Source organism: Hippoglossus hippoglossus, chromosome 3, assembly GCF_009819705.1.
Source record: "Hippoglossus hippoglossus isolate fHipHip1 chromosome 3, fHipHip1.pri, whole genome shotgun sequence".
In the NCBI taxonomy this organism is placed as follows: Eukaryota; Metazoa; Chordata; class Actinopteri; order Pleuronectiformes; family Pleuronectidae; genus Hippoglossus; species Hippoglossus hippoglossus.
Genome location: NC_047153.1, coordinates 1,381,329 through 1,405,064, shown reverse-complemented (window position 1 = coordinate 1,405,064; position 23,736 = coordinate 1,381,329). Strand labels below are relative to the sequence as shown.

Below are 23,736 nucleotides of genomic sequence, written 5' to 3'. Positions count from 1 at the left end.
ATTCAGACTTCCTGTCTGACCATCTCTCTGCCTGTCTCTGTACAAACCTCTGCTGTTACTGCACCAAACACGTGTGAGGTTTCCAGCCTTTCACCCCGGGATGCTTTGTGTCCTGACCGCATGCTGCATGCACACGTTACACACACAACGCACAAAGCTCAAAGTCCCGTTCATGCATTGCAACAGCTGATTTTCCACCAGAGCAAAGAATGTGTGGAGAGTCTGAAGTTTACGTTACTGGTCTCATATGATGTTTACACTGAACATCCTGAGCCAACAGGCGAGAATGATGCGTCAGGTATTTAACTGCAGCTCCGTGAGGGGGGGTGGGGGGTGTTGAGGGCAAACAGACCGAGCTGTTCCTCCTCCCTCACTGAGCTGAGCTGAGGTTAAATACATCACAACTCACGACAATAATCATCAAATACACTTTGAACAACGCACACAAGCTGTGTCTCAGTTCAGCGGCTGCATCCTGCGCAGAACCCGACTTCCTGTTGCATCACCAGCTTGTCCCGCCGCTGCAGGCGTCGCCTAGCAACAAAGCTACAGGCGAAAACGATCTTCGGTTGACGCGTGTCCCGTTAACGGCTCGGTTGAGTATTTACATTTCAAAATAGATTCTCCCGACGTCGACGTCACTTTTTTCCGCCATTACCTCTTTGAAAAACAGTTTGTAACTGAAGCGCAATGAATCATGGGATACGCTGGGAAGGATCCGCCCGGCGTCCCCCACACATTTGTCGGAGCCTTTGAATCGGGACAGTGACGTCGCAGTGACGTCATCGTTGTACGAATGCAGCCGGTGAAGGATGCGGCCCCTGAATCAGGACACAGCGACTCTCCGACTGAGCCGTGTGTGTGTCAGGCATGTTTCGTCCATGCTCGTGAACAGACGTGCAGATTTCCATCTCTTACCTCTGCCCGTGCGTTGCCATGTCGAGGGCTCGTCGTACCGGTACAGGAGACCCCCCCTCCGTGACGCTCAGCACCTCCATGGACTTCCTCTCCGGTCTCCGTTTGCCGTGACGGCTCAGCATCGGTGAGTCCACGCGCTTCCTGGGTGGGTCAGCTGAGCGAGGTGTCGGGGTGAGGCCAGGGGTCAAAGGTCACACAAGGGGTCGGCGGGGAAACCGGTCAGGAAAGAAAAATCCCCAAAGTTAGTGATTTAAGAAAACGAATCTTGTTTTTTTACTGAACAAACTTGAGTTGAAGTCAAACACTCTGAGCTCGTTGGCTTTCAACAGATCGGCTCAGTCTGAACGTTTGATAAATGAAAGGAAAGAATAATGTGGACAATGCTGAGGTGATTCTAACCGAACACCTGGAAATGTACATTTAAAATTCATTTTGACGAAACTCCACCAAATATTTGTTGCCTTATTTTCCTTTTGTCTTAAAATGCAAGTGAAGTTTGGATTTGTGTAAAATGCAGAACCAGAACAGCAGAGTGTGTTTCCCTGAGTTCAGCTGGACTCGACCTACCGATCTCGCTCCTCGGAGGCAGGTTCTGGTCCTCCTGGCTGGGGTACCGCTCCTTACGGTCCAGGAGCAGGAAGTAGATCATCTTTTCCTGGTTGTCCCTGAGGAGAGAGGACAGACGTTGGTTGAGAGCGGGACGATGCTCCATCATCACCCGACGTTTTAAATGAAAGAATTCATCAAAGTGACAATCTCTGAGCCGACTCATAGATTTCTCAGCCCCCCTCATCAGCTCCTCCCTTCTCCATCCCTCTCGCTTTAATCTGCTTCCTCTGCTGGTTTTATCACCTCTCTACCCTCCACCCTTCCTCCCTCTGCTCCTCCTCCTCACTCACTCCTCAGACAGCAGGTCTTTGGCCAGTTTGTCCTTGTCCCTGAAGCAGCCCAGCGAGTGCATGCTCTCCAGGACGTCAGGGTCGATCTCCTCGGCCGCAGCCAGCGTCCTGATGGCCACCTTCCTGGGGACGGGCTGCTCGGGCTCCGGCTCATTCTTTCCAGCTCTGCAACACAACACATGCAACTAACTGACGCGCCGGTGCAGAGAGTTTGAGACTCTCAGCTCAACATGTTAATAACGTGTTAATAACATGTTAATAACACGTTAATAACATGTTAATAACTCAGGTCCGACAGGTCAAGAAGAACCAATATTTGGACCAATCGGACAAAAACCTTTCTGGACTGTTGAATAATTCTAAAACACGTGGTTCAAAGCTGCTTTTAATTTATAATTAATGATTTCATATTTCTGAATATTTACTTTCTCTGTCTTTTAATGATGATGATTGTCTTTGAGCATTTTTTAAAACAGAATATAAATAAATGTATTAATAGATAAACCGGTTTCGGACCCGTCTGATCGTGTTTCTCAGCGTCCGGATCTCAGTTTTTACTTTGGTGAGTAAAATGATATCATCACTGACAGAAATGATGGAAACCAGATTGAATGAAAAGGACAAAAATCTGTTTTGGTTGAATTTTAAAGTCACTTACAGATTTCTGCTCTTAACCCAGAGACAGTAAATGTATCAGAAATCTGTGTCCATTAGGAGCATCTGTCCTGATGTTTGATGTTCGCTCTCAGATTTGTGACAGAGCTCTCACTCTGACGACTAACGGACACATATATATATAAACTTATATACTCACAGGTACCACGTGTGCTTCTGGATCTGATCCAACTGTAAAGAAATCAGAGGAAATGAACATTAATGACTCCAAACGTTAAACAAGTTAAACAAGATGGTTTCTATGTAGTGGTGTTTATCACGTCCACTGTCCTCAGCTTCACCTGAGTTCGTTTTCAGACATGAATAATGAATCAGTCCAGTTTCACGTCTGATCTGCAGCAGGATGTTTCTAAAAATAACTTCAAGTTCAAATAGCTGCAGACACAACATCAGTGAAATCACATTATTATTTTTGTAATGTTTCTATTCCGAGACCAAAACAAATCCCAGGCCTGAGATGAAACAGTTTTATTCCGGGCGCAGTGACTTCAGGAAGCGTCACGGAGTAACTCGGCTAAATTTATCCTCAGCCCCTGAAGCAACAGCAGCAGACTGTGAAAATGCAAAGCGAGTCGGGGTCTCCTGAGGGAAGACCTCAGCCCTCGCCTGCTCCGCAGCCAGACCTGGCGGCGGCGACCTTTGGGTGTGAACTTACCGTGAGCCTCTTGCCGGCGTCCACTTCAATCATGCCGCGCAGAAGGTTCTGACAGTCTGGAGGGATGAAGTGAGGCATGTGGAAAACTCCCAGCTTCACCTTCTCCAAAAGATTCCTCAGGTTGTCGTCATCAAACGGGAGAGCGCCCTGCACGGCCGGCGGGGAAGAGGACATGTCAACCAAACCCTTTTCTATTGGTTCAATGGTTTCACAAGTTTCACCGGTAAACTCTGTCATGATGAAATGTTTTCTGCTGCATTTCCAACATCATCCACCAGAAATAAACACATGGTTTCATTAAGATCTCTTTGATTCTCAATGCACTGACTTGGTTGTTCTAAAAAAACTGGTGAATATGTGGATAAAAGCATGAAGCCAGAACACGAAGGTGATAATTAGAGACGCTGAACGACAGGAGCACGTTGAGGTGCCGTCTGAAGATCTGTTCACCTAAACAACACATTTCTCTTCATTCAATAAGGAACCAACTTGATATTCCTCCTCGAGTGAAGCTGTTTTCAAACCTTCTGCCACAAACTTCTCCAACCAGAGCTGAACTGGACAGTGGGGGGGGGGGGGGGGGGGGGGGGTGTCGTTGGCCACATTTCTGAACATGTGGCCAACGACCTTCAAATGGAGCCGAATGTTTAAAAGAAGGAAATTCTCGCCGGACGGAGGAACGAGAGAGAAGGTCGGGGGGGGGGGCTCGGAGTGTATCTGTACTAAAATCTATGGCAGTTGAGGAGAGATGTGAAACCGCCGCGCTCACAGGGCAAAAATCAAACCTGTGACATTTGAAAACATGACACAGGCTTCAAGCGGCTCGTACAAGCCACTGACGTTGTCATGTAGACGACCTGTCAGGTGTCAGCGGATGGAGGCGTGTGAGACACAGTTCCAGTCATCGAGCCGGAGATGATGGAGCCGTCTGCTCCTGCGCTCGGTGACGTGATGACAGAGACGTGCGGACGACCGCCGGCACCACGGCCGGGATCACAATGACACGAGTGGCGAGATTTGTCTTCACAGGATGTGCGTGTCACACGCTCCGTCACATGAGCACAAACACGTCTACATGTCACCGCGGCTTCATAGAGCTGCTGCCAGACAGGTCAGATCCACACAGTACGTAAAACTGTCATTAGAATATCATCATGAATAATATTTATATATATATATATAATAAAGGGTGAATGTTTGTTTCTTCAGGTGAGAGGAGGAATGACCCAGAGCCACACGTCTTCACAACCTTTTTCCAAACTCAATATGTTTCTTATCTTTAACACTAATTTAGCTTGTTGAGCAAATAATATGTTTCCAACTTGAGATGATTTATTTTTTCATTTGGCAAATTACAAGAATTATAAAATTCGTTTTGATTGGGTGCTGACCTTGACATGATGCTGTCTGGTGGTTAAACATTTCACCGAACTTTCTCTGCACTGCTTCACACGAAGAGAGTTCATTCATCGGCCACAGTGAGAGTCTAAACGTCTGAAACACTAAGTTCTGTCCAAACAGAAAGTTTGTGATTCGATCCCGAGCTTCCTGAGCAGGAATCACAATGTTACGTCTGTTTCCTCCACTTTAAGGAACAAGGTCACTTCATGTTCACTCACCACTAGAAGAGCAAACAGGATGACTCCGCAGCTCCAGGCGTCTGCTTTCCTCCCGTCGTACTTCTCCCCCTGGTGGACACACATGAGACTTTAGAAAGTAGAAAAGCTAAACTCAAACTCTTAATGGAAAAATCCTACACGATGACATCAGCCATTTCTGATGCTGTCTGCACGGTGCGAATTATTTTAGTAGGAAGTGTTTGACGTTTCTTTTTCTGGTGTCTCCGACCTGCCTCGTCTGGAGGTGTGGATCTGTGAGCGGACCACAGGGACTTCCTGTCAGCAGGATTACGCACAAACTACGGGATGAAATACCTCGAACCTCGGAGGAAGGATGTGGGATGGGTCAGGGGACAAGCCAATGACGTTTGGTGAGGATCTGGACAAAGGGACGGATCCAGGATCTCTGTCTTTTACCGTAAATGGTTTTGTATTTGTATTTGTGAGATAACACGTTTTCTAAATATTGGTATTAATTTCACAAAGAATAATTCACAGATCTTGATGATATAAATATATAAATAATATTTAGAGGACTGATACTTGTGTGTGATTTGGTGCAGCTTCATTGAATTTAACTGAGCTGGACTGAGGGACGTTCTAGTTGGTTCTATATCCTGAGAACATCTGACTGAAGCTGTACATCAGTAAAGGTGATGGATGAAAAGCATCATTATTTAGTTTGGACTAAAGACGTCCACAAGGATAAAAAGAGACACGAGGAAAATACACGTGAATGTATTTTAACCCAGGGCAGGAGGAGCAGGAGGAGGAGGAGGAGGAGGAGGAGGAGCACGATGAAAGAAGTGATGTAAGAGATTCTGATCAGAGCTGCTGTTACTGTATGAAAGAGAGAGAGAGAGAGAGAGAGAGAGAGAGAGAGAGAGAGAGAGCACTTACCCTGATCACCTCTGGGCAGGCGTAGTGTGGAGATCTGTAAAAGAGGCAAAGAGGCAAACAGGCCGTTATGATGCTGGAAAGACTCACAACACTACACACACACACACACACACACACACAAAATGAGGAGAAAAGAAAAGCCACAGGAACAAAGATGAGGATGAAAACACAGAGATTGAATCCAGAAGCTTCCGTCTCACATGAACCTTTAGTTTTCCGCCATGAAAAGTGAAAACGTCCACAGAAGTGAAAAGAGGCTAAAGCTAAAGGAGCGTGGTGATCGACGACAACAAGCCGCCGACGTGCTCCTTGAGAAGAAGAAGAGCAGAGAAACACTCAAGCTGAAGCTCGGTCACCGACGAGGAGCAAATCATTTGAAGAGAAGGAGCAAAAGAGGACGAATGTCAAAGTGGAATCAGTGACATGTCACGACTGGAGCCACAAAGTTAACAAACTTAGTAGATCCATAATGAGATAATCACACGCACACACACACACACACACACACACACACACACACACACACACACACACACACACACACGCACGGTGATAACACTGGAGTGAACACACACTCCATCACTGACACCATCACACTTAATTATGTTAATGTTTGTGAGACCAGTCGATTGGAACCGTTCACACACTCTCGTGTCAAAACACATTAACAACAAACTCATTACACGTCTTCGTCTTTAATAAATTCCATTAACGTCACAGGAAGTGCAGCGGCCATGTGACTGGTTAGTCATGCGAGACATTTACAGTTCTTCATAAAAAGTGTCTCTGACATGTGGAAGACAAACGGTCGGGGAAGCAAGACCTGGAAGGACAGAGGAGTGGCCAAAATGTCTCACTGTGTCTCTCTGTGTCTCACTGTGTCTCACTGTCTCTCTCTGTGTCTCTCTGTGTTTATCTGTGTCTCTCTGTGTCTCACTGTGTCTCACTGTGTCTCTCTGTGTCTCACTGTGTCTCTCTGTGTCTCACTGTGTCTCACTGTCTCTCTCTGTGTCTCTCTGTGTTTATCTGTGTCTCACTGTGTCTCTCTGTGTCTCACTGTGTCTCTCTGTGTCTCACTGTGTCTCTCTGTGTTTATCTGTGTCTCTCTGTGTCTCACTGTGTCTCTCTGTGTCTCACTGTGTTTATCTGTGTCTCTCTGTGTCTCTCTGTGTCTCTCTGTGTCTCACTGTGTCTCTCTGTGTCTCTGTGTGTCTCTCTGTGTCTCTCTGTGTCTCACTGTGTCTCTCTGTGTCTCTGTCTCTCTCTGTGTCTCTCTGTGTCTCACTGTGTCTCACTGTCTCTCTCTGTCTCTATCTGTGTCTCTCTGTGTCTCTCTGTGTCTCACTGTGTCTCTCTGTGTCTCACTGTGTCTCTCTCTGTCTCTCTCTGTGTCTCACTGTGTCTCTCTGTGTTTATCTGTGTCTCACTGTGTCTCTCTGTGTCTCACTGTGTCTATCTGTGTCTCACTGTGTCTCTCTGTGTCTCTCTGTGTCTCACTGTGTCTCTCTGTGTCTCACTGTGTCTCTGTGTCTCACTGTGTCTCTCTGTGTCTCTGTGTCTCTCTGTGTCTCTCTGTGTCTCACTGTCTCTCTCTGTGTCTCACTGTCTCTCACTGTCTCTCTCTGTGTCTCACTGTGTCTCACTGTCTCTGTGTCTCTCTGTGTCTCACTGTCTCTCACTGTCTCTCTCTGTGTCTCACTGTCTCTCTCTGTGTCTCACTGTCTCTCACTGTCTCTCTCTGTGTCTCACTGTGTCTCACTGTCTCTGTGTCTCACTGTGTCTCACTGTCTCTCACTGTCTCTCTCTGTGTCTCTCTGTGTCTCTGTGTCTCTGTGTCTCACTGTGTCTCACTGTGTCTCTCTGTGTCTCACTGTCTCTCACTGTCTCTATCTGTGTCTCACTGTCTCTCACTGTCTCTCTCTGTGTCTCACTGTCTCTGTGTCTCTCTGTGTCTCACTGTGTCTCTCTGTGTCTCTCTGTGTCTCATTGTGTCTCACTGTGTCTCACTGTCTCTGTGTCTCTCTGTGTCTCTCTGTGTCTCACTGTGTCTCTCTGTGTCTCTCTGTGTCTCACTGTGTCTCTCTGTGTCTCTCTGTGTCTCACTGTGTCTCTCTGTGTCTCTCTGTGTCTCACTGTCTCTCACTGTCTCTCTCTGTGTCTCACTGTGTCTCTCTGTGTCTCACTGTGTCTCACTGTGTCTCACTGTCTCTGTGTCTCTCTGTGTCTCTCTGTGTCTCTCTGTGTCTCTCTCACACAGAGCGTGAACAGAGCGTTTCTCTGACACGTGACTTCGAGTGTTAGCGGAGTCTGGATTGTTTTAATGAGTAACTGCCGTCACAGCATTTTGTCCAGAAACTCCACTTTCTCTCTCTCTCTGGTTGTTTGTGTGAAGCCTCTCTGAGCCGGAGGAATCGGGCTTTACTCGTTCCACATGACCGAGTCCGTGAAACGCCGGTTGGCCTGCGGTGCGGTTGCAGTGAGCGGACGCACTCTGGACCAGCCTGTGTTTTCTAAAGCTGCAGAAAAAAAGGAAACAACTGGGAACTTTTAAAAGTGCAAGATTTGCCCCGTTTCCAGAGACGCAGCATCTTTACACAACCGCCTCAATCAAAGACGCTCACAGCTCAGGACAGCTGCGCTCGGGTGTGTCGGTTCAAAGCTGCACTCAGCAATATTCTGATATATTTATATTTTTCAAATGAACAATAACTCAGATAACTGCAGGTTCTGTGAAAAGGGAGGAAGAGAATTATCGTCATCTCTGCAACTTTTAACCTTTTTCTGCTCCTTGTTAGCTTCGTTTAAAAAGAACCTTGTGAAAACACATCGTACCGCACCGTTCACGTGCACTGGTGAAAAGTATGATTTATTTTGTTACGAGTTAGTTACTGACAGGAAGAGTTAGCAAAACTTTGCATTCATCGCTGGTAGTCGAGTCATGTGACTGATGAGAACCAATCAGGAAGAGAACGTGGGCGTCTGCGTCCTCGTTTACAAAAGTCTCAGTTTCGTTCGTCCAGACTAAAACACAACCCCGGACTTTTCAAACTAAAAGGAGACCAACAGTGGAGGCTCGGTGTGAATGAAGCAGAAATGAGGCATCAAAATAAAATCTTTGTGGACGTAAAACACGGACATAACTTTCAGTTCATGTTAATGTGGCTCTATATCTCAACATCCAATTTTCTCTTACAGGTACTTTTACTTTATTAGTTGTTGTCATCCAATATTCGCTCCTTGACTCAGTAACTTCTCTCTAACCATCAAGATAAAGAAAAGCTCTAGTGTCGTTATAATGAATCAAACTTGTGGAAAAACAGTTCAGCTTCGATGAAACCAAATAATGTCAACATACTGAAGGACAATATGAATCAAATCCCAGTAACAAGTAGAATTCTGCTGTTTCTGAGTGAAGAAAGAAAAAGGACTTTTAGAACCAGTTGAACATCATCAGAGCAGGATTCCATCTGACGTGAAGCTTCAACTAAAGAAACCATTCAATCGAAGGTAAAGGACCCAGGATGGGCTCAAGCATCATGACTCACTGTTGGTCTCTAAGACTGAACTCACCCACAGCTGGTCTCCAGCAGACTGTCCCCGACCTGCAGAGACGCCATGCCGAAGTCCGCTATCCTGATGTTGTTCTTCTCGTCTAACAACAAGTTCTCGGGCTTCAAATCTCTGTGGCTGCAAACAGAAGAAGAAGAGAGATGAAGAAACTTCTTTCTTAACCTGTCATCTGCTTGTTCTTCACATCTCGACAACGTCTCCCGTCGCAGGTTCACTCGATTAACGTCTTGCTTCAAATCCACGGGACTCCTGCCGGTCTGTTTTCACCTCCGTCAATGAGGAGGTCATGTTTTCATCTTGTCTGTTAGTGAGCAGGATCACACAAAAGCTACTGGACCGATTTCCATGAACCTTCCATGAAGGTCATGATGTAAATCAGGAGAGAAACCATTTACTCTTGGTTGGTTCAGTCAATCTGAGACGGTATCTGAAGGTCGTTCTCACGTGCAACAGGGAGACAGGTTCACAGACTAAAGAGTGAAAGAGAAGTGAGAACGATGTGGGTACGTGCACGACTCTTAATGAGAGAAGTGTCAAAATGTTTTAGGCTCATCATGAAACTGTGGCAGCACAAATCACCGTCTAGATAAATAAAGGAAAACAGTGGTTTGACATAGAGAGATAAGACCTTGGTGCAGGTGTGAGCTCGTGTTTGTTTGTCTTTGGTTGTAGATTTGGTGAAACTGTGAAACTCCTGAAGACATGAAAACCTACGTTTGGTTTCATTCCAGACTCTGACCCACTCCAGGTCAGTATCAGAGTGAGAGAGAGAGAGGAACGACTGTGTGCATCTCTCCGACTCCTCCAGAGGGAAACATCACACAGCAGAGAATAAATCTCGTCCTTCAAGGCCAAACACTCTCGGCAGACTTTGTTGTGATGTGCGGTTGCTCTTAGATACACGGTGGAGCGGCCGTAGATCGAGAGAGTGAAGGTGAAAACAGAGATGAAGAGGAGCCGGAGCTGCAGCTGATGAAGGACGAGGCTGAAAACTGAAACCTGATCATCAGCACGGAGCAAACACACAGAAAACTCTCTCTTGAGATCAGGTCTGTTTGGTCTCTGGAGGACTGTTACTGAGCTTCATGGTGAAACGAGGGACACGCACCATATGGAGTGACTGTGGCAGAAGTCCAGGGCTGAGATGATCTGCCTGAAGAACTTTCTGGCCTCTTTAGGCGTTAACCGACCCTTCTTCACCAGGTAGTCGAACAGTTCCCCCCCGGACACGTGTTCCAGCACCAGATACCTGCACAGGAGCAGAGAGGGAACATCCATCAGTTAGAACAACAGGTTGTGTTGATGATCCCAGTAAACACAGACGTTTCAGAGGCTTTTCATGGGAAAGGAAAAGGAGATGTTCAGTTAATGAATTTCATGTCATGTGGAGAATTGGGTCCGGACGTTCTCCGTAGCAGCAACAAACTCTCGAGACGTCTTTGTCTTCTACGTGTGGCTTCGCTTTTCATCCTCAGATGTTTGTTTTCTTCTACTTTTTTCATTTTTGTGTCTGTCGCGTGATAGGAGCTTAATCACGTTGTTCTAAATGTCTCATAAAAATGTCCATTTAATAAAATCGTCTTGCTCAAACACAGTGTGATGATCAGCGTTTGTGCTGAAAACTGTTCTGAGGAGAAACCCACACGTTTGAAAAGATCACCCAACTGGACCAGAACCTCAGAGCTGCACAAGCACAGTGGTTGAGAAGATGGAATTCCTCAGTTTCATTTCTCTCAGAGTTAAAGAGGCGTTAATGAAAATATTCAGTATTTGTCTGCGACGTGTTGAAGAGACGACAGAGACGTCGACGTGAAGCCCAGAGAACATACTCAGTGTCTGTGGTTTACAAACTGTTGTATCTGCTCCTCTGTTGGTTTATCTGGAAGACGCCGCTGATCCTCGCTGTGCTCCGCCCCCCCTCCCCCCTCCCCCGCTCTGATTTATGATCAGATTAAAGGATCCGCTCGAGCGTTTACCTGTCACAGCTATTTAAATGAGAAACATGTTGGCCTGTGAGTCGTGAGTGTGAAATGTTCAAACTGTTTGCACACGGGATGACCATCCGTCCCCGTCCACATCATTAAGAAAACAGATTCCTGCTCTGTTTGATGCCGGCGCCTTTATCAATTATTGAGCAGCGTGTTCAGCCACGCCGCTGGAGCACGGACGCCACACGCAGCAGATTAATGTGCACAATAAAACACGGCTGTACATAAAACCCTGAGATCAAAGCGCTGAATGTTAAAGTGTTCTGCACAGTCCTGGGTTTTCTATCTGACAATGTTTTACATCGAAGTGAAACAACAAATTAACAGAAGATGAGAATCAATGAGACGCATCAACACAACAAATTGAGACAAATTTGATTTGATTTGAACTCTGCTGAATATTTGTGTCCTAGAGGTCGGTGGTTTTTTTCCTCTTTGTATTTAGAATCGTGGTCTTTCAGTTCAGTCAGTTTTCACGTGTACTTACAGGTATTTCTTGTTTTCGTAGACGTCGTGCAGCTTTAAAACGTGAGGATGTTCTATGAGTTTGAGAATCGCTATTTCCCGTTCCACCTGGAGAAACACAGGAGAGAAAAACGGTTACACAAACACAATCAAGAGGTCGACAACAAAGCTGGAAACACGTTGACGTCATCAAGCTAACACTCAAGTAACAAAATACAGTTTTCTCTTAAACGTGTTATTTCTGTTCGGTCTATGTGACCAACGAAGAAGACGGAACACAGCTTGTGGCGCATCTTTGACCTGCAGAGTCCGAACAGAGACAGATGTTTCCACCACAACAGACACTTTATCAATGATCAATATCAGTTTGTTGAAAATGTCAGATCAGTGACATTTGTTTATTTCCCCCACAGGTGATCAAACTACTCCCGTGTTGATTCGTCTGATTGATTTCAGATTTTCATCAGTGGGCTTTAATTAAACATGATCAGTCATCTGTCAATCAACTCCTCTTCCCCCCCGTCATGACTCTTGTCCTGACCGTCTGTCCACAAACCAAACTCTGAGTCATCCTCTCCTCGCTGAGGGGCGGAGACGTGACGGGGTCAAGAGGCCAGACGTCGCACAGACGACACCAGAAGAGGACATTTCATTTCTATCAAAGCTGCCAGACTTCAAAAGGTCCGTCAGGGCGAGTGAGGGCGAATAAATCAATAAAAAGAGAATTTCTTTTCATCTTTGGCCTCGTGGTTTCAGAGCAGAGCGTCACAACAGCTTCCTCCTGAACCTCGTCTCGTCCTGAACCTCCTTCTGAACCTCGTCTCGTCCTGAACCTCGTCTCATCCTGAACCTCGTCTCGTCCTGAACCTCGTCTCGTCCTGAACCTCCTCCTGAACCTCGTCTCGTCCTGAACCTCCTCCTGAACCTCGTCTCGTCCTGAACCTCGTCTCATCCTGAACCTCCTCCTGAAACTCGTCTCGTCCTGAACCTCGTCTCGTCCTGAACCTCGTCTCGTCCTGAACCTCCTCCTGAACCTCGTCTCATCCTGAACCTCGTCTCGTCCTGAACCTCGTCTCCTCCTGAACCTCGTCTCGTCCTGAACCTCGTCTCGTCCTGAACCTCCTCCTGAAACTCGTCTCGTCCTGAACCTCGTCTCGTCCTGAACCTCGTCTCGTCCTGAACCTCGTCTCGTCCTGAACCTCGTCTCATCTTGAACCTCGTCTCATCCTGAACCTTGTCTCATCCTGAACCTTGTCTCATCCTGAACCTCGTCTCATCCTGAACCTTGTCTCGTCCTGAACCTCGTCCTGAAACTCGTCCTGAACCTCGTCTCATCCTGAACCTCGTCCTGAACCTCGTCCTGAAACTCGTCCTGAACCTCGTCCTGAACCTCGTCTCATCCTGAACCTTGTCTCATCCTGAACCTCGTCTCATCCTGAACCTTGTCTCGTCCTGAACCTCGTCCTGAAACTCGTCCTGAACCTCGTCCTGAACCTCGTCTCATCCTGAACCTCGTCCTGAACCTCGTCCTGAAACTCGTCCTGAACCTCGTCCTGAACCTCGTCTCATCCTGAACCTCGTCCTGAACCTCGTCCTGAAACTCGTCTCATCCTGAACCCCTGAAGAATATAAAATTAATTAAGAAGCAAAGTGTTTAATTGTGGATCTTTCCTTCCATCCAGCTTTGAGTCTTTAACTGGAGCTGCAGGGTTCGACTCCCACATGCCACATGTATGACTCATGTATGATGCAGGTGTGGAGCATCAGACCTGCTGTCAGATCTAATTACCCTCACGTGACCAGGCGCTCACAGGGTAACATGGCAGAGGCTAATTAAACACATGTACAAGGTAAACACACGCTCCCTGCCCCCCCCCCACCGCCACGGGTGAGCAGCGACGTCCACATTCATTAAGCTCCATTATGGCCCACTTGCTTTTTTTAATGTGTGGTAATAAAAGGAGGAGACGGTGGAGAAACGCGAGCTGTAGCGGCGTCGGCGAGGCCACGACTGAGACGCCGATCTTCTCCCACTCACCTCAATTATCTCAGGTTCATCCTCCGTCGAGCCGATGGAACAGAAACGTCTCCAGCTGTGTTCACCGCCATTAAAGAGGCGTTAACACGTGAGCTTTCATCACGTTACTCATTAAGAACTTAAGTTCGGTTACAGGTTCTTCATTCATATCACATTTCTGTTCCTGTTGTAAACGTGTGTGACTGTAATGTTGGGTTTTATTATTATATTATATTATATTTTATTATATAGTAAAGTTGTGTATCTGTAATGTTGTGTTCTTGTCCTGTGTTGATACTTCGTCCCTCAAACTCATGTGGTGCAGAGGGAAGTTAGACAACTTTGTGTCCATCCTACCTGGTTTATCTGCACTGAAGATTTTATACTCAATGTTTTTCTTCATCACTCTTCACACGTGTGGTTTATATATAAGTTTGAGTGATTTACTGAACTGATGTTATTTTTTCATACATCACATGTCGACTGTTTCAGAGTCCGTTAAACAAACCGACAATCTTCAGACCCAGGTTCATAACTTTTCAAAATAAAAGCTCTGTTAGTCAGTTCAGTGTAAAGCATTACAAAATGACCAATGTGCTTTTACTTTGAAGACAACTTGCCAAAAAGGAAGTGACTTTATGAATGTTGCTGCCATGACGGAGATCAGCAGCTGCTTGTCTGTCTCGGTCCGATGTGATGAAATGAAATCAAACTATCAGGTGACCTTGCAGGACAGATGTTATTGGCTGCAGGCCGTCAGTTACGGACCACTGCTGTAGTTTATCTGAGGACCTAGAAGAAGACACGTGTCGGCCTTTATCACCAGAAGCTCTGGAATCTCCTCGTCTTCCTCATTGTGTCCGTCTTTATTCACAGAGCTCACAACAGCAGACTCTCTGTGTTAGAAACCCACAGACAGCCGAGCTGCAGGAGTCGTCTCTCAGACTTTCTGCCAAACAAACTTTGGCCCGATGTTCTCTGGGACTCGAGCCTCTTCAGACGCTCGTTACTCTTTAGTGCTGATGATTCAACGAGGAGAGTTTTGTGCTGATCCCAGCGGCGGCGCGGCTCCAGCTATGACTCACCGAACACCGTGTATGAGAAACATGAAGGTGACTTTTGCTTCTGGAACCAGGAAAGCCCAAATATTTCCTCCCACGTCTGAGCTCGACTGGCTGCGAGTCAGACGATAAAAAAGTTTTTTATTGAATCATCGCAGAACGAACTCACTCACCTCAAAACTTCAGCGTCAGGAGGAGACAGAGCTGGGAGAGACCGATTTAAACTTCCCAACCTGCTGATGCCAGTTCTCCTCCGGCCCACCGAGGGGCCCCGGGCTCCTGACTCCCGGCAGCACTCAGCGGCTCCGTGTGACGGCTGCTCTTAATGAATTACGAGGATTGACTCTGGTTACAACGCGCTGTTCTCAAATCCCTGTTTAATGGAAACACGATGCGGAGTCGAGGGGCACGAGCGGCGATAAATCAGAACATCCTCCTGCTAATGAAACCGCCATCTGTTGCTATGACGCTCGGGCGATCCTGAAGAGAGGGAGAGAGGCAAAGGAGGACGAGAGCTCGGGTTCCTCCAATCACAATCAATCAAGTGGTCAACGTTGACAGCATCAGGTGATCAGGAGAAGAGACAGAACAACTGAGCATCTTTATGAACCAGAAGAGGAGAGGAGAGGGGGAGAGGAGGGAGAAGAGGAAGAGATGTGAAGAAACAAGGGAGGCGGAGAAGAGAGGAGAGACAGAAGAGAGGAGAAGGAGAGGTAATAAAAGTGGAGAGGAAGAGAGGAGAGGAAGAGGAGGAGGAAGAGGAAGGAGAGGAGAGGAAACGAGGGAGGAGGGGAAGAGAGGAGAGAAAGAAGAGAGGAGGAGGAGAGGTAATAAAAGTGGAGAGGAAGAGAGGAGAGGAAGAGGAGGAGGAAGAGGAAGGAGAGGAGAGGAAACGAGGGAGGAGGGGAAGAGAGGAGAGAAAGAAGAGAGGAGGAGGAGAGGTAATAAAAGTGGAGAGGAAGAGAGGAGAGGAAGAGGAGGAGGAAGAGGAAGGAGAGGAGAAGAAAAGAGGGAGGAGGGGAAGAGAGGAGAGAAAGAAGAGAGGAGGAGGAGAGGTAATAAAAGTGGAGAGGAAGAGAGGAGAGGAAGAGGAGAGGAGGAGGAGGAAGAGGAAGGAGAGGAGAGGAAATGAGGGAGGAAAGGAAGAGGAGGAACAGATGTGAAGAAACGAGGGAGGAGGGGAAGAGAGGAGATAAAGAAGAGAGGAGGAGGAGAGGAAACAAGGGTGGAGAGAAAGAGAGGAGAGGAAGAGGAGATGAAACTAAGTAGGAGGGGAAGAGAGGAAGTCAGGAGAGAATAGAGGAGGGGAAGAGAAGCAAGTAGAGGAAACAAGGCAGGAGAGGAGATGAGGGAGGAGAGGAAGAGAGTAGAGGAGAGGAGAGGAGAGGAGAGGAGGGAGGAGAGGAAGAGGAAGAGAGGATAGGAAGAGGAGAGGAAGGGGAAGAGAGGATAAGAAGAGGAGAGGAAGAGGAGATGAGGGAGGAGAGTAAGAGGAAGAGAGGATAGGAGAGGAAGAGGAGATGAGGGAGGAGAGGAAGAGGAAGAGAGGAGAGGAGAGGAAGAGGAGATGAGGGAGGAGAGGAAGAGGAAGAGAGGATAGGAAGAGGAGAGGAAACAAGGCAGGAGAGGAAGAGGAAGAGAGGAGAGGAGAGGAAGAGGAGATGCGGGAGGAGAGGAAGAGGAAGAGAGGATAGGAAGAGGAGAGGAAACAAGGCAGGAGAGGAAGAGGAAGAGAGGAGAGGAGAGGAAGAGGAGATGCGGGAGGAGAGGAAGAGGAAGAGAGGAGAGGAGAGGAGAGGAAGAGGAAGAGGAGATGAGGGAGGAGAGGAAGAGGAAGAGAGGATAGGAAGAGGAGAGGAAACAAGGCAGGAGAGGAAGAGGAAAGAAGAATGTAAAAAGAAATGTAAGAAAAGCAGGGAAAGATTAGAAAGTAGAAGAAATAAAGGTGAAGGAAAGGAACAAGAAGACAAAAACAAATGAGCAGGAAAGGAAAGGAGGAGAGGAAAAAGCAGATAAGAGAAAGGATGGAGGACAGGTTGAAGAAAGGATGTTTAAGAGGAGGGAAAGGAAGAAAAGGGAGATTGGATGAAAATGAGATAAAGAGAGAGGAAGGAGATGAGAGGAGGAGAAAAACAGGAAGGATGAGGAAGGAGAGAAAGGGAAGGAGACGAGGAGAAAGGAAGAACAGAGCAGGCGTGTGGATTCCATCAGCCAATCAGCAGAGAGCGTCTCCTCCGCTGATGGCGATGAGCTCGTTAAGTCAGCGTTAAGACGTCCTTCACTTTAGAATACTTTACAGATGAGTTCTCCTCTTTAAAACATCTGGAAAGTCAATATTTAACACACACACACACACACACACACACACACACACACACACACACACACACACACACACCATTAACAGGAGCAGCCACTCGTTGAGGAGACGAGTCCTGTCGGGTGTGAGAGCGTCGACCTCCTGACGAGCTCCCCCCCCCCCCCCCCCGAGTGGAAACACATCACACACGGTCACACTCCAACGCCTCATCGCTGGTTGTGTACTTTCATGTCATGTGCTCCCTCAGACGGACGGAAGACGCACACACGCACAATATTTCCTGAAGAATTGAGAGATCACAATTTTTTTCTCTAATGAAACTAATTTACAGAAATAAACTCGGAGCTCGTTCCTTCCTCAAACCTGATGTCCTCACCCCGCACGTTAATGTCTCACATGAAGTATCTGGACTGTGGTGGACGCCATCATCTGATTCGTCATAATCAACCAACACATCTCATGATAACATGAGAACTTGGTGGTTGGCTCCATCACTGCACTGAACCATAATTTAATGAGCCATTATATTAAAAGAATAAAGAAAATAACATTTATTAGAATGAAGCAGGAAGAAGAATCTGGTCAGATTAAAACACACACACGTCTCCCTCAGTGTGTCTCCTTCTGTTCAAATGAAGTAAACTGTGTGTGTGTGTGTGTGTGTGTGTGTGTGTGTGTGTGTGTGTGTGTGTGCGTGTGTGCGTGTGTCTCTGTTAGCTCCTCATGCTAACGCCTCTGTCTGGTCTAATGAGACGCTGCTGCAAACACCAGGTTTGACATGTGGGTGGAGACTCCTCCCCCCATGTGAGGGGCTGATCTCTGGAGTAGTGTTGGAAATGTCAGCCCCCCCCCCCCCACCACACACACACACACACACACACACACACACACACACACACACACACACACACACACACAGGCAGGTAGCTGTCAGGGTCGGAGTGTGGGTCGGTCACACTGATGTGTGTTCAGGTGTTTGTGTTATTTGCTGACGTCATGAATTCTTCTTCTTCTTTTTCATCCTCTTCATCGTGTGAGAACACCCCGACCCTATAGCTGCCTGTTGCCATGACAACAGCAGGGCCCTTCTAAAATAAGACCGAGGCGAGAGAGATTAGAGGAAGCTGCTGGGACGTCCCCCCCCCTCCAGACGAGAGGAGCTGCCTTCACCTCAGCTACGCACATCCAGATTATTAGTGTTATTACTGATGTGGTCAAAACTATGAGAAGTGAATCCTCACTCAGCTCACACCTCCACCAGCGAACTCTCGTCAAGCTTCACCAGGTGACACACGGTCAGAACTATCCGTCCTCTGCCTGAGCCAGGACTTGTTCTCCCACAACGTTTAATAAGTTGAGTTCCTGATTCTGTCCCCTGATCCAGATCTGCACCAACATGTTGAGCTCTTCCCTGAACCAAAGTCCCAAATCACCAATTTCACAGGTAACAGGAGTGAAAGCAGAACGTGGAGTAAACAGACCCAGGTTGTATCGAAGGGAGAATCGAGCCTGCAACCAATCGGCTGACAGCTCGAAACAAAGGTGTAAATTAAATTGAACAACATTTATGGGATGTTTCTCCCCTTGACAACCAAACACCTTTGTCCACTCTCATCGTGTTAACAACCAATCAGAGTTAACTGTGGGAGCAGCTGGTTCCACACACACACACACACACACACACACACACACACACACACACACACACACACACACACACAGATGATCATGAGTCACTGGCGTCCGTCACTCTGCTCATGTGACTCATCTCTGCAGGTTTTGGCTGCGTCCAGCTGTTTGCAGGTGTAGGAGGACGACGGCTGACGGGAACAGCCGCTCGTCACCATGTGACTCACAGACACCTTGAATTCCACCTGCGCCACATTCTCCTGCATGTGGGTGAGCGGTTCCTTCACCACCGGGAACACACACACCATCCACCTGCCGCCACAAACTCTGGAAATAGCCCCAGAGTAACATCTGTTCTGGAGCCAACGTCGTTGACAATAATAAAAAATCATAAAATATCCCAAATAATCCTTTAAGAACGTTGTGCCTGAAGGATGCTCAGAGATGATCTCATTTCACGGGCTTTGAATTGAAAGACAACAGCACCGGATCAATCCGGTGCTTTCCGACGCCCACAGGTTCAAACACAATAAGTCGGGGGTGTAGTGTTGTTACGTGTCTTACCTTCATAAGAACAGACTCGCTGAGCTTTTCTCTGTTGACAATCTTTACGGCGACTTTCTGACACGTGACGCAGTGGACGCCGAGCTTCACCAGACCTGAAACACACATTTTATTCACATCAAGTCACAGTGAAAATATCATGAACGTCAACGTGAGGAATGAGAAGAGCAACAATGGAAATGCAACTTTTAATCCTCGTGATTTTCTCAATATGATCATAGGTCACATCGACATGTTGAGGAGTTTTAACATCATTTTTGGAATTCAACGGAAAATCTCCTGCTGCTTCTTCATATGAGAAACAAGAACTGTCTAAAAACAGCTCGTTGCTTTAAATAATCAATCAATCAATCAATCACATGTTATTTGTCTCAGAGATGTTAACAAGGAGCAACTTCCTCTGTTCTTCACTCAACTAGAGTCAAACTACAGAGAAACGTTCTGATCAGTGAATAAAGCTCAGTCCCATGTGAGGATCCTCTCCCAGGACACAAGGACAACAGATGCTGATGGAACTGAACACATCAACACAACAGGATTCACTACATGAGAAGAACCAGTTTGTAACTTCATGTTTAAAGTGTTTATACAGAATGTCTGATGGAGATGAAGGAGCAGATGAACGGAGGAGTTCCTGATGGTCGAAGATGTGAGGAGACGTGTTGTGTATCAAGCAGTGTTGTTGTGATCATAGTCCAACATCAGCTGACACCATCAAAATCTCTCGCTGCAGATTCTCACTTTACAGAAAACAAAACTGGATTTTCTCAGGTGTCTTATGTTTCATTGTGAAGTGACTCAGAAATGTCAACAGCAGCTTCATCTCATTACAGCCGGGACGACTCCATCCGTCTCTATCAAGGCTCCGACACCGTTCACCTCACTTTGTACTGGAGGTCTGCAGACGGGAAAATGCCACCGCGCATATGCACCTCCTCATTACCTCACGCTGCATTCACACAGACACAGAATCTATCACAGGACACTCGGTGTTTGAAAGGTGACAAGCAGAGTCGAGCCCATCGGGGGCGTTTGGGCCAACATGGCCGTCTGGGCCTCTTTCATGTCTCAGGTCGGAGACGAAACCTCCTCCCAGGCGACATTCACCACGTCTCACTGATGTCAGAGCAGCTGGAGGACGACTGCAGAGCGGAGGAGAGACACCTTCACCTGCTCATGTTGTGAGAGGAGGTGAAGGGACGGAGGGACGAAGACGGGAGAGAGTCCAGAGCGAGAGGCTGACTGATCAGGAGATAAGAGAATTAAAAGATCATTTTTCCTCATCTCTAACTAATCATTCATCAGCAAAAGAGTCAAATGTTTTTACCAGGAATAGACGAGATTTACGTAAACATTTTATTTTGTAAGGTCACAGTCACTTTGACCTTTGACCTCACAAATTAAATCAGTTAGTCCCTGAGTCTAAGTGAACGTTTGTGTTAAATTTGAAAAGATTCTGTTGAGGCGTTCTGAAGACGACATGTTCACGAGGCAAACGAGGATTATGTGAGACCACAGTGACCTTTGACCTTTATCGTCATGGCGATTTCAACAAGGTTATCGCATGTCACATTTTCCTAATATCGTGCAGCCCTAAAAGGAACGATATCTTCACTATGAAGTCGTATGATGTTATACAGTGGAACCAATCACCAGGTTTGCACCTTGTTATTTCACCATATGTAGAGGATCTCTGCACACTGACAGCAGGTCTGTGGTTTGTAGTCAAACTACAGACCTGCCGTCACCCACGCTCAAGGTGTCCAGACTCACATCGGGTCCCTGTGACCTTTGACCCTCTGAAATCTAATCACTCACTTTGTGCCAGATGTAATGAAGTCAAACAGCAACGTGAGGTCACCGTGACCCTTTGACCTCATCCCATCGGTTTGTACAGATCTTTACATATCACGTTCACACGGGACGGAACCTGGAAATATAAAAGAGTACCGCCTCTGGCTACTGAGGCACGAGAACAGAGATAAGAAGAGATCAGGGCTCAGTCGTGTGTTTCCACGTCTCCGAGCAGGAAAGTCTCCCGTATCACAGACTGAAGTTCCAGCTTCATGGATCCACTGGGGGTTAGAAGAGTTTCTCCACTGAAACCACATCACAGCTTCGGTAATGCTCAGTGCAGCTTCTCTCATTATTTCTCCACTGACAGTTTTCATTGTGCGTCTCAGTTATTAGAATCATTATGTTCCCACAGTAATAATCGGCCATTTTCACACAGAGAAACATCCTCGTTTCTACAGGACGAGTTCACGGAGCTTTTACACGAGCCCCTTCATCACCTTAGTTCCTCGTGCATTGTGTTTTATAGACGTGGAGATAATAACAGAACAATAACCGGCAGAGAAAGAGGTTAAATGGAAGATGAATGAAACTGACCTGACACATTAAACTGAGCAGCTGCGTTTGCTTCGTTCTGAAATGACTCGAAAAACTGCTGCATGAGTTTATATATAATTTATGTAAATATGCAAAAGGTAATTTCTTCAATTATGGCGAAAATAAAATGACAAGATTAAGACGAAATAACTGTATTTTATTGCTGCCTTGCAATAAAGATGATTTTAGTTTGCTCACTCATTTTTAAATTGATTAATTTATCAACTGGGATCATTTAGTAGAATATTAATATCTATAGCTTATATCCTGGTCACTATGGCAACAGGAAGAGGAGGTGAGGGACCCTGTTGGTGGTCGGTGCAGGAACGTATCCTCACACATCTTTTATTTTACTCTCACCTCCACAAAGGAAGCTCCGTTTCTTAAATTGTTTGTTTGAAAGTGAGATTACAACAAGACTTCGTGCATCGCTGTGATAAATCAACAGCAAGAAGTAAAACAGAAACTTGAGCCTGATGCAGTTAATAGAAGCTGCAGTTTACGAGTAAGAGATGGAAAGTTTTGATGAGAACAAGCTTCTCCTCCTAAAGTAAAACCTCGATATAAAACCGTCACCTTCCAAAAAGAGAAAAATACACAGATATTCCTTTCAGGTCATACCCTCCCCCCCGACTTGCAGGTCAGGAAAGAGATGATTCTTGTTTCACTTTCTTCAAAATTACGAGAGAACAAGTTAAAACATTTTCACTGATTTCCCTCAGATCGGATTTATTGGCTGCCTCATTATCTTCTTTATAACTCTATTAAACATACATTTTTATTAAATAGCTTCCAACTTTTCTCTGTTTTATTGCTTTATTTTATTTGTATCATTACATTGCATTTAAAAAAGTAAAGACATAAAATCATTGTCCAATATTTCCTTCCTCTTCGTGCTTTATTTTTAATTCCTCTGGACGATAACCGGAGCTTTTGTTCCGTCGTAGTCTCGACTGATTGGAAGCGACAAACCAGCTGATAATTACGTTGAAGAAGAAGTGACCGGAGGAGTTAGCGTGAATTAGCATAGCCAGCTGGAAGGCACTAATAAGATAGCATTCATGGCTAAATAAGCAGAGTGGAGGGAAAAGAATCAACAGCTGAGAGGAAGCTTTAATTAACGCTTCACACATTTTGAACTCACTGCAGAAGGAAAACCTCTGGAATACAAAAGGTCGGTGCAGCAGTGATCCACGTGCTCCACCAATCACGAGTCAGGCTGAGACGTCGTGATTGACAGCTGAGTTTTTATGTTATTGAATAACTAATTAAAACATCTGACGTTACTGTGAGAAGAAACCAGCTCCACAGACAAGCAGATTTTAAAAAGTAAGATAAATCCTATTGGCCGCTGAACGATTCAACTGTGTCAAACTTTTCTCTCCCTCCGGTCGCTCAGCTCCTCAGAGGTTTCTTCCAGCGTCGCCGCACATCTGCTTTTCCTGTTCACGTTAGCAGGTGGATGAGGACGTTTCTGGTCCAGCAGGAGCGGAACGTTTGAAATGAGACAGCTGCTACTTTACTTTTCTCTCCAACAATGACACGTTAGCGCTGTTTACTTCCCACGGAGGCTGAGGGAGAGAGGAGCCGGACACAAACTGAAACTTTCTCCTGTGAAGTGACAAGTGTCTGGAGAAGAGAAGATGATGTGTCAGAAATCCTGAAAACACTGGACGGATGATTTTTGTCCCAGAGCAGCAGAGTCGGGCGCTCGTCGCACGAAAAACAGGGATCCTGCAGATCTACAGAACACGAGCCGTCGATGGTGATCAGTGTTGACGGGTCAGCTGTTGTTTGGGTGACCTTCAGATGTCACACCCCTCAAAGCGTGACAAACAGAGCTGTCAGCGTCACGTCAGATTTCTCCCCTTTACACAGTCAGTCCAGGATTCACATCTATAACGTCTCCTCCACACCAGAGGACGATCGACCCGGTTTCAGGTCCGATCGAGTCCTCTGGACGATTGTGGGGACGCACAAATACACGATCTAAATCTAATGTGCTCCCTAATCACAATGTGAAACCAAAACTAACCAGATCGAAGGAAACTATGGAACAAAGACA

General features: G+C 46.5%; 1 protein-coding gene across 5 annotated transcripts in view; it reads right to left on the bottom strand.

The window, feature by feature from the left end:
- Positions 1-23,736, bottom strand: part of LOC117779401 (serine/threonine-protein kinase BRSK2-like) — an 80,598-nt gene that overhangs the window by 17,356 nt on the left and 39,506 nt on the right. For all 5 annotated transcript variants that reach the window (XM_034615576.1, XM_034615583.1, XM_034615602.1 and 2 more), the window contains exons 2-12: positions 19,281-19,375; positions 11,712-11,797; positions 10,345-10,485; positions 9,237-9,353; positions 5,667-5,700; positions 4,767-4,835; positions 3,148-3,294; positions 2,632-2,663; positions 1,818-1,982; positions 1,486-1,583; positions 919-1,072 (exon numbers count right to left, since the gene is read on the bottom strand). In XM_034615576.1, the coding sequence (XP_034471467.1) occupies positions 919-1,072; positions 1,486-1,583; positions 1,818-1,982; positions 2,632-2,663; positions 3,148-3,294; positions 4,767-4,835; positions 5,667-5,700; positions 9,237-9,353; positions 10,345-10,485; positions 11,712-11,797; positions 19,281-19,375 (1,138 nt within the window). The remainder of the gene's footprint in view (positions 1-918; positions 1,073-1,485; positions 1,584-1,817; positions 1,983-2,631; positions 2,664-3,147; positions 3,295-4,766; positions 4,836-5,666; positions 5,701-9,236; positions 9,354-10,344; positions 10,486-11,711; positions 11,798-19,280; positions 19,376-23,736) is intronic.